This window comes from Petromyzon marinus, chromosome 68, assembly GCF_048934315.1.
Source record: "Petromyzon marinus isolate PM22_M1 ecotype Great Lakes invasive population chromosome 68, UKy_Petmar_22M1.pri1.0, whole genome shotgun sequence".
Taxonomy (NCBI): Eukaryota; Metazoa; Chordata; class Hyperoartia; order Petromyzontiformes; family Petromyzontidae; genus Petromyzon; species Petromyzon marinus.
In genome coordinates this window covers 6,828,622-6,838,859 of record NC_133734.1, presented here as the reverse complement: position 1 = coordinate 6,838,859, position 10,238 = coordinate 6,828,622, and the positions used below count along the sequence as shown (strand labels likewise).

Here is a 10,238-nt window from a genome sequence, read left to right as displayed (position 1 = left end):
ATTTTAAGAGTTTGAAGGAAATGAGTCGCTTAAATGTAACACGTGGGCCATCTTGCTATATTTAAGACCGGAAGCAGGAAGACTTCTTCAAAATCCGAGCAAATCTCCTGAAGAAGCTGGTTGGATTCACCGTGAAACGTCGTACTGCATGCAATGAAAATGGTTTGCGTTTACTCAACATCAAACTCATGTGCTGAAGTAATAGCTGTTGGCTCGTTTTGTTGATGTAACAAACTTTACGAATTGGCTGTCAGGTGGTGGTGGGTTAACGACACATTTATTTTTACGCGATGTCACTCAAAAGACTTTATTACGAATACGATGAGTTACGTAAAAAAAGACAAATGTAACGTGCTGCTACGCTTCGTGCAGCCATCAATTCTCTGCACTGGAGAATCTGGATTAATCACGGGGCGAAGACTTCATCTGAATTCTCAACGCCTGCACAGTCGGCGTTTTGTGTCCCTCCATCTAACGCTCTTACCTCTCCACCTCCTCCTACACCTCCTCCTACACCTCCTCCTCCCCACTCTTCTTCTCTCCTGCACCATTCCCAGCATCGCTCTCCTTTACTTCAACCTCTCCCACCTCACTCGAAGCTCCTGTCAAGTTCCAATAAACCGCCCCCATAATTGTCTGCACTCTCCCTTCATTCTCTGCGTCATCCCCACCACTCCTCCCAGTTTTCTTCACTTCCCCAGCACCATTTTCCCCCATTCCTCCACCCCCACCTCAATCTGTGACACTCTCCTCGACTCCACTCTTCTCCCCTCCACCATCCCCCCCGCAGCGCTCTTCACTTCTCCACTTTCATCCACCTCACTATTCACTCCCTCGACATTCCTCTCGTCTCTTTCATTATCCCCGACCTTGCGGTCCACGTCAACATTTTTATTCTTGTCACTGTTTACTGCTCCATCCACCTTCCTTTTCATTCCTTCACTTTTAGTCACAGCCATTTCTATTCCCTTAATTTTACTCGCAATTGAAATATCCTTTTTCACTTTACCCTTTGCACCACCACTCTCAGTCGTCACGGTGTGTTCCTCCACATCGCCACTGTTCCCAGCACAATTTCCTCCAGTACCTCCATCCTCCGACTCAATCGGCGATACTCCACTCTTCTCTACTCCACTCTTCTCTACTCCACTCTTCTCTACTCCACTCGCCGCTACTCCACTCTCCACTACTCCACTCTCCATTACTCCTCTCTTCTCTCTATTCTCCACGACCTCTCTGTCACTCTTGTCACTGTGTACTGCTCCATCCACCTTCCTTTTCATTCCCGCACTTTTATTCACAGCCATTCCTATTCGCTTAAGTTTACTCGCAATTGATTTATCCTTTTTCACTTTACCCTTTGCACCACCACTCTCAGTCGTCACGGTGTGTTGCTCCACATCGCCACTCTTCCCATGAGCATTTCTCTACCTCCATCCTCCGACTCATTATGCAACACTCCACTCTCCTCCAAACCACTCTTCCCTCCTCCACCATCAACCTTCACTACCCTACTGGTTTCCACGTCACTCTTCTCCCCTTTACTCGTCCCTAAGCCAATGTTCACGTCCCCAAGTTTAGTTACGTCGCTCTCTGCTCCGCTCATCGTGCCCCTACCAGCCCCACTCGAGTTTTGCGTTGCTCCGTTGCCAGCCTCACTCTCCCCAGCAGCACCTCCCCCAGTTCCTCCATCCCCCACCTCAATCTGCGATGCTCCACCCTCCTCTACTCCACTCTTCTCTACTCCACTCTTCTCTACTCCACTCTTCTCTACTCCACTCTTCTCTACTCCACTCTTCTCTACTCCACTCTTCTCTACTCCACTCTTCTCTACTCCACCCTCCTCTACTCTACCCTCCTCTACTCCACCCTCCTCTACTCCACTCTTCTCTACTCCACTCTTCTCTACTCCACTCTTCTCTACTCCACTCTTCTCTACTCCACTCTTCTCTACTCCACTCTTCTCTACTCCACTCCCCGCTACTCCACTCTTCTCTACTCCACTCTTCTCCGCTCTATTCTCCACGACCTTGCTGTGCAGCTCCACATTCTTACTCGTGTCACTGTTCACTCCCACACCTTCTACCATACCTCCCTTCACTCCCCCACTCTCCTCCACCTCACCAGTCGCTCCTTCACACTCCTCAAACCGTAGACTCAGGCGGAGTATGGTTACCGTCCCCTTGTGCACGCACAGGGCGGGGTAGACAGGGCCTGGGAAGGCGGTGGCATTGAATGAGTGCAGCCGCCTCCTGGTGTCGGCACAGTAGAACGAGAGGAGCCCCTCTTCCCAACGCAGGTGGACGCCGATCTTCCTGGGAGGAGGGCGCACGGCCGCCAGTGCGGTGTGGAGGCCGCGGTGGCTCGCCACGTAGCCGCCCTCGCGTCTCCACAGGCACCAGGAGTCCGCGCCCGCGCCCAGGAGCCGCGCCTCCTCGCTCCCTCCGCGCGGCAGAGTGGCGCACGCGACGCCCACTCTGAACTGCTCCGCGCCGCCCACGTCCACCTCCCAGTAGTGCGCGCCGCTGGAGAAGCCCTCGCGGCACAGGGCCTGAGCGCAGTTCTCAAAGCGCTCGGGGTGGTGGGGGTAAGAGTGGCGCTCGGAGGACAGAGTCACCGTCCTGAGGTCGACGGAGAGGCGGAGGTCGGAGTTCACGGAATTGGGGTTCACGGTGGGAGAGCACCTTTCTGAAAACAAAGAAGAACAAGAACAATTTAACACGTAGCAGGCTTTCACGACCAATAGCATCCATATTAGAGGTTTTGGGTTAGATCGCGTAAATATACAAATGTGCCATTAAAACCCGCCACCACCCGACGCAGCCAAATAGTAAGGGTTGTCACGTAGACAGAACGTGCCAATTCGTCCCTAGTACATCACACCGGTGTGTTGGAGAGCCAAGCCACAACAGTACTCAGTTTGTAAATGTTGTTGCTTGTCTCTCCAACACACCGGTGTGCTGTACTAGTGACGAATCAGCACGTTCTGTTTAGTGACAACCCTTACTAGTTGGCTGTTTCGGGTGGAGGCGGGTTTTAATGACACATTTGTATATTTATGCGATCTAACCCAAAAACCTCTTATGAACAGGAACAAGGATATGTTTGCATGCTTGTTGAACTTATTTTGCACCGTACATAGCAAACCATGCTTATCGTGCATATTTAGGTGCATATATGAAATTTTTAACAATGAGATATTTATTTTACCAGAAATCCATTACTGATTGTGGATAAATACCTAAACGATCTGGAATTTAGCAGCATTTCAGTCGTAAACGCCACCATTTACAGCAACAGCATTGACAGAGCGAACCGTTGTCAGAGCCACAGATGATTGAGACTTCATGCCCACCTTGACGTCTCACTCTCCTGACAACCTTCCTAATGGTGTGCTTCTATTTAAGTGGTTCGTCTCTTACCTGATGAGTGTAACATGGCGAGGAAGTCTCTTTCATTACTTCTAGTGGCTTCCATCACTTCCTTGAGCTCCCCGTCCTTCTTTACACTTTTAACTTGCTCGCGGATGAACTTTTCACACTTGCTGGGGTATTTTTCCATGTACGCCTTCCAGTAGACGTGCTCCTTGATGTGGCCCTGCGTCAACATCTCATGTAGGACGAGATTGGGTCTCCTAGACAGCAGCAGTGCCCTCTGATAGCCCTCTGACTTAGACCCAGACGTGGGTTCTGGACTCTTCTCAGGAGCGGAGGAGACGCCACCACTGAGGGGTTGGGCTGCAGAGTGAGAGAACAAAACGCGTGGATGAGAATTGGTGCCTTAGACTCTGCCTGAGCGTGTTTGTGGGCATTCACTATCCATGACAGTGGATGATGAGGAAGGGATGAATCTCTGATACAAAACCTTAAACTTTCAAATTATTCTCCTTTTGGTGAATGATACTTTACACCTTTTAGCATTCTCTGGTCGGACACTGGTGAGACTAGGCCATGAAGAAGACTTTCTCTGTTGTAGGTCAATCAGTTTCAAGGACAATGCCACGTATTATCAAAGCATGTTTGTCTGCATGTGCACCACAGGTACGTGTGGTTAATGCAGACTTAATTCCTTAAAAAAGGTTTTTATTTTGTGTTTGAACATCTTAACATCTGTTTTATTGCAATTAACGCTAAAACATATTCTTATTTTTAATATTTGTAATCGTTTATGTATTTCGAGCCTAACCCTACAGTTTGGGAAATGTCAGAATCATAACCACGCTGTGGATTAAATCTGTGGCACTTATTTCACTGGGGAATGTGTTAATGGGTTATGTTTTAATAGCGTCTGACTGACAGTCATCTCTCACTGGGAAATTACCAGAACAGTTATTGAGAGCTTTCCATGAGGGTATAGTTAGATGTAGTCGTGTCTACTTTGAAGCGTTTGCTGATGTTTATTGTTCGTGTAATTGTCTTACATTATGTCTCTAATGGACTTCTACTTGGACTGAGAATATAAGAAAAGTGTAAACTTTTGGCAGCCTGGAAACTTTCTAAAATATTCTGTTTGATCAAATGACAGTAATTAAGTCTGTTTAAGGATAATGGCTTTTCTTAAGTATATATATACACACAGTGCAATACAAACTTTTGCATCTTTTTCATTACCATACAATTATGGAGAAAAACTTGAACATGATTGAGACTGAGCTTGTTCCTACCACAGTTTACATTTGGTGGTTATGAAATATGCAGAATCCCACGATGACATCAAGCTCTGAATCGCTCTATTTATGGTGATGTTCAAGAGAACTGTGATACTGCACCTGACAGAGTGGGAAAGCCCAACATCAGTTACTGTTGTGTATATAGCCAGATAAACAAGCAGACAATATGCCTCCTGCACTTGTATCTAGGAGTGCATCACTTCTGGGAATGCCCGAATTAATCATCAGAGAGGGTCATCGTCTATAAATATCTGGAAGATCACCAGCACTGGTTCTAGCAAGCCAGACTGCTGATGAGACACCGAATGTCGTAACCAGTCCAGAGTTTGTGTGGAATCAATGCTGCTGAAATTAAGCAATACCGGAAGGCCTTGTCGCTCATGGGATGATTACAAATCATATTCACGGAGTAAAGTCAACCTGGATAGCTTCAAATAAAACAGAACTACGACGTTTCGATCGCGATGCAAGCGGTCGTCTTCAGGTGACCACTTGCGATGTTATTTTCTTTGAACCATCTACGTGACTTTACCGAAAGACCCAAAGAATATTAATTCCTGCAGTCACGAAAGCTTTAAGTCAAGATTACAAAGCACTTTAATATTTACGTAGAGGGACAAGCACGTGAAGGATGCGTGCTGTCTCTGCTCATTTATGTCAGCACTGATATTCTCCACAATGACGCGAATGGCTGTGTTGTGTTATTGTACACACGTGGACGTTGCCGTTTACAAATATGACCGTACCTATGGTGATCGATCCGCTGTGCAGCCACACGGCAGGATGAAAATGAAGCTTGGATGTCAGTGTAAAAGTGTGCAGAGGCGTCATGGTCTCGGCACAAACAAACGTGAGCTGCTTAATTTCAAAGTCCAGGTGAAGCCCGATTCGCTGGGGAGGCACTGGCGGGTTCAGCACGGTGACTTCTCCATTGTGAGCAGCCACGAGCTCAGCGTCGCGTCTCCACACGCACCAGGACGCAGCGTTGTGTCCCAGATCTTGTTCAGTTTTTTTGATTTTAATAAAATCCTTCACACGGGTGACACCGACCATGTATTGCTCTGCACAGCCCACGTGCAGCTCCCAGTAGTGGCGACCAGAGAGGAATTTCTCAGAGCACAGCACCTGGGGGTGTCTCACAAACCTATCCACGTGATCTGGGTATGGATGAGGTTGAGTTGCTCTCGTCACCGTCTTGAGGTCCGTGGAGAGGAAAAGCATCTCGTTTGCTGTGTTAGGGTCGTATGTTGGTGAGCAGATGTCTGTAACAATGAAAATAATATCAGCGCTGTTACTGAGTGGTTCCCAAACTATGGGTCGTGAAGCATTGGTGGGTCGCAAGAGGTACTGGGGTGGATCACAGAACAAGGCCCAGTGAAACATAACATTCGTAATTATACATTATTAATAATATAACGTTACAGTAATATAGGTAATGTTGCAATGTCATTTATGTACTTACCAGCCTGTCTCTGCATGTCTAGAAATGTTATCTTCCTGCTACTGAAGCCCTGGTAAATGTCCCTGAACTTCCCGCAGGCCTCCTCTCCTCTGTCTACCATGAGGGCGATGACGTAGTGTGCCCGTCGCGACGCATCAGGGAGGCCGCGTGCCTTCCAGTACTCGGCCTCGTCGATGAGCTTCTGCAGGAAGAGGTCGAGCAAGAGGTGGGGCCCGACCCCACCGCCTCCACTCGCCAGCAGCTCTGAGCGGCGGTCACTCAGCCACGTCCACACGGCACCTCCACTCGAGGCCATCTTCTCTTGGATCATCTCCACGGCGTCTCTCACCTGCGACACGGCCACTGTTAGGACGTGGACTCTACAATGGAACTTGCAAGCACAGGGCCCTGAGTTCAACTCCCACCTGTGGTGGAGTCAGCCCACTGCCTTTTGTCCAGGGCTGGTTACAGTAGAGATGTGCACAGACACAGACATTGAGTTACTCTGCAAGAATCTGATGAGCTGTGAAGCTCTTTATCACCGGTATCCAGCCCAAGCTGATCTGCAGAGGTGGAAAATGATAGGATGTAAAGCCAGCTAAACAATCAAGTAAACTCTAACAAAGCAACTGATTAATATAGTAAAAAGTTAACAGCAATAGTATCAAGATTATGCCAATAATTGATAAATTATACTTGCAAGTCAAGATTGTTGTGTATTTGTAACTCCCAGGGTTTGTCAATAAATCTTTATTTTACGAGCCAATATCGCCCTCAACAAAGTAGGCATCATTGCACATTACAGCGGAACGGCGAAGGTACCGGGGGACACGGGGCAACAGCAATGAGGAAAGAAACCCGTTACACCCTCAGTGGCTGAGCAAAGTAAATTGCAAATTGGAGAGGCTGTTCCAAGGAACATGGAATTTCCAACATGGGCTCAGGCCTGTAGCGATATGCTTCTTTAAATCAATCAGGAAAACACTTTTATATTTTTTATTTCATTATTCCTCGCAACTTGATGTGTTTACACTGACAGATACTCTGCAGCTGAAACTACGTCGCTGTAGGAGAATGAGTCATTGACATTGGGTTCACTGTTCAAACTACGGTTGTCAGAGAGTGATTTAGTCTGACGGTGCTGTCGGAGTGTCACCTGTGGTTCCTCTGTGGGTGCCTTTTGGTGAGTCTCCTCTTGCAGCGGTTGCAGCTCCACATCGGTCACCCCTGCTTGGGTAGTAAAATGCAACGCTCATCATACAGCTCAGCACGTCGGCTTCACAGCGACGCGCTTCCGCTACTACGCGCTTCTTCTATTAGGCAACGCTCATCACACAACCCAGAACGCACGCCGTTATAACACGGACCATGCACCATTCTAACACGGACCATGCACCGTTATAACACGGACCATGCACCGTTATAACACGGCCCATGCACCGTTATAACACGGACCATGCACCGTTATAACACGGACCATGCACCGTTATAACACGGACCATGCACCATTCTAACACGGACCATGCACCATTATAACGCAGTGTCTGAGCAATTGATGACGAACTACTTCATTGAGCTGCCTGGCTGAGTGGTGCAGTGATGCGATAAGCGGAGTGATACACTAACGCATTGGCGGCATAGCCTCCGTTACTAGTCCCTCCATCTCACTGCGTGGTGTGCGTAGTAGTTCATCGTATCTCGCCACACTTCATCATTAACGCGTTTTTCACTTCATGCAGAACCTCTTCAGGAACGCATCCGCTGCTACTTGCACGTTAAACGAGGACTCGCTGTATTCCAGCGTGACATTCACAAAAACTTGTAAACTATTAAACCTTCAAGCACAAATTAGCCGCTGTCCCCATCCGTTGCAAGATTGTACAATTGCCGTGCGTTTCTGCGCTGGCAATTCTGAAGCTGTGCACGTTACCTCTCTGCTGTGCGGAATTTGGTGCCCGCGATCATCCACGCGCTCTGCTCGCTCGCTCGTCAGAATCGTTTCCCAAACAAGCAAAGAAAACGCCCTGTGGAGCGTCGGCGAATCTGTTCATCCTTCCACATCCAGCGAGCCTCAGCCGTTTCGCCTCGACATCGGTGACAGTGGCTGGGACTAATCTGTCCATGAGTGTTCATTATTACATTCTAATTGTAAATATCTGGTTCATTATTATATCGTGGTGTGGATGTATGTTGAACATCTTTTGCACCGTACATTACCAACCATTCTAATCGGACGTGCGAGTGGTAATTAAAGTCAGATTTGAATGTAGTAATGTGTGTATTTAATTATTTACACCATACAGGACACCCCCTAGAACTGTAAACGCTCTCACTAACCCAAATTATTCCATCATCGAGAGATGTTATTGCAAAAACCATCGTTCCATACTCACTCGAGTGGAAAGGCACTTTAACTTGAAGCTTCTTAATATCACAGAACGTAGGGAGACTCGGCTGAATGAAGGTTTATGTCAAATTATTAACACGGGGGACCAATGGGTGCATTGCGATCCACGAGAGGACGGCTCACCACCTGCATGTAGACGCTTTTGAGATCTTTTCATCCAATAGACGAGGCCGGCAAATCCACACAGAGTAGCGATCATGACGATGACGACAGCCCCAATCCAATCCCTTGAGCCTACAACGCAAACACGCACTATATATATACTTGTGTATGCAGTATATAGACATGTACGACAACAGTTTACACCAAGCTGTGGAGACAATACTTTACAAGATCTATATCTATGGGACCACAGATATAGCAGCTCAAGCCACGCTATAAGGCTCTGATGCATTGTCCTTGTACTGGTTGTGTTTTGGCGTTGTTCTCTGGTCTACCACTGGTGAGACAAGGCCACAGAGAAGGCAGTCTCTGGTGCAGGCCAATCAGTTTCAAGGACAATGCATGCGTGATTATCAAAGCATGATGTATCAAACATTAGTCACTGGTGGTGACTGTGAGCGGAAATCAAATTCCGGTTGCCGGGTTCGTAGCGCAGCGGTAACCGCTACACTACAGCTAACAATACACACGTAACACATAACGCACACTTACAAACGTAGGCCACTGCACTTGAATACTTGTGTCTGACCGTGAATGGACTCGCAGGGCTGGGACTGGCTTGGTCTTTGGAATCCTTCTGCACAGGCGCACAACGTGTCGCCAGTGGTGATGCACGGGTGCTCAAGAACTTCGGCTGTTAAAGAAAATCATAAAACCACAGCATACGCGTATGAGTAGAGGTAGATTGTTATGTGCAATGGGTTGTGATGATCTAACATTGTCAGATTTAAACACTGGTTGCCCTGAATTAGGTTATTTGGGTCTTAAGCATTTCCACTGTAGAAGCGTAGAGTGCTGATTGTGTCAGTTTAAGTCCACAGATGTCTACTGGACAACTATGACAAAGATTCATCCACCCGTCGAAATAAAGATTCTGATTTTGAGTTGAGGACAAGTGTGAGGGAGCTAACGACTGACAGCCACACGAGGCCTACCACTGAGAAACGGCTCACACGGCATTCATCCACCGCTTCAAATCTGTATCTAAAATAAACGTTCAAGCAACCACTGGCAGCATTACTCCCCTGGCATGGACACTAAAAAGACACGGCCCCTGAACACAAATTTTTGCAATGCTTATACGGTGAGTCCTTGCTGAACGCGTGATGTTCATGCTATGTCGCATTTTCGCTTACAATGCAGTTCTTCCATTCGGGAACATTTTTCACAAAACGCGGAATGCAAACACCGTTATAACGTCGAATGCGTCCGTTATGAGGCGAAACTCCCAATGTTATAACGCGATTTCTGAGCGGCTAACAATGACCTTGCTTCGAGGACTCGCCGTTTTCTGCACTCTCCACCAACCAGTGCTGTGGAGACCAAGTCAGAATATTCACCCTTGCCTCATTGACATGGGGAGTGGACTACGCTCCACACCACCCTCTGAGCCTTTCCCAGCACGTCCATTTATAAGAAAAAAAATCCACAGCACTCGGGGAAACGTCAAAAATTATCTCTCAGTTGACCTTTAGACATGAATTCTGTACAATATAACGTAAAGATGATGACGCAATTTGCTCAAATAACGTGCATCTTCTCAATAGAAACACGATAAC

The 10,238-nt window shown here is 47.5% G+C and overlaps 1 protein-coding gene and 1 long non-coding RNA gene across 2 annotated transcripts; one reads left to right on the top strand and one right to left on the bottom strand.

Annotated features, from left to right (window-relative positions):
* Positions 1–293: 293 nt before the first annotated feature.
* LOC142906637 (uncharacterized) lies at positions 294–6,441 on the bottom strand. Its single transcript, XM_076054869.1, has 4 exons — positions 6,132–6,441; positions 5,416–5,931; positions 3,423–3,737; positions 294–2,688 (listed from the first exon to the last, which is right to left on the bottom strand). The coding sequence occupies exons 1-4, from the start codon at positions 6,439–6,441 to the stop codon at positions 1,382–1,384; spliced, it is 2,448 nt and encodes an 815-aa protein (XP_075910984.1). The 3' UTR covers positions 294–1,381.
* On the top strand, positions 5,783–8,379 carry LOC142906638 (uncharacterized). Its single transcript, XR_012930402.1, has 2 exons — positions 5,783–5,869; positions 6,209–8,379. It is a non-coding gene; the product is annotated as an uncharacterized LOC142906638 (long non-coding RNA).
* The last annotated feature ends 1,859 nt before the right edge of the window (positions 8,380–10,238 follow it).

What these genes read in the sequence shown, in the direction of transcription:
- LOC142906637 (XM_076054869.1), bottom strand. Translation starts at nt 6,441, where the DNA reads ATGATCCAAGAGAAGATGGCCTCGAGTGGAGGTGCCGTGTGGACGTGG. An exon ending in AGACATGCAGAGACAGGCTG is followed by an intron (nt 5,932 to 6,131) that starts GTAAGTACATAA and finishes TCATTGTTACAG; the next exon opens with ACATCTGCTCACCAACATAC. An exon ending in CAGCGGATCGATCACCATAG is followed by an intron (nt 3,738 to 5,415) that starts GTACGGTCATAT and finishes CTCACTCTGCAG; the next exon opens with CCCAACCCCTCAGTGGTGGC.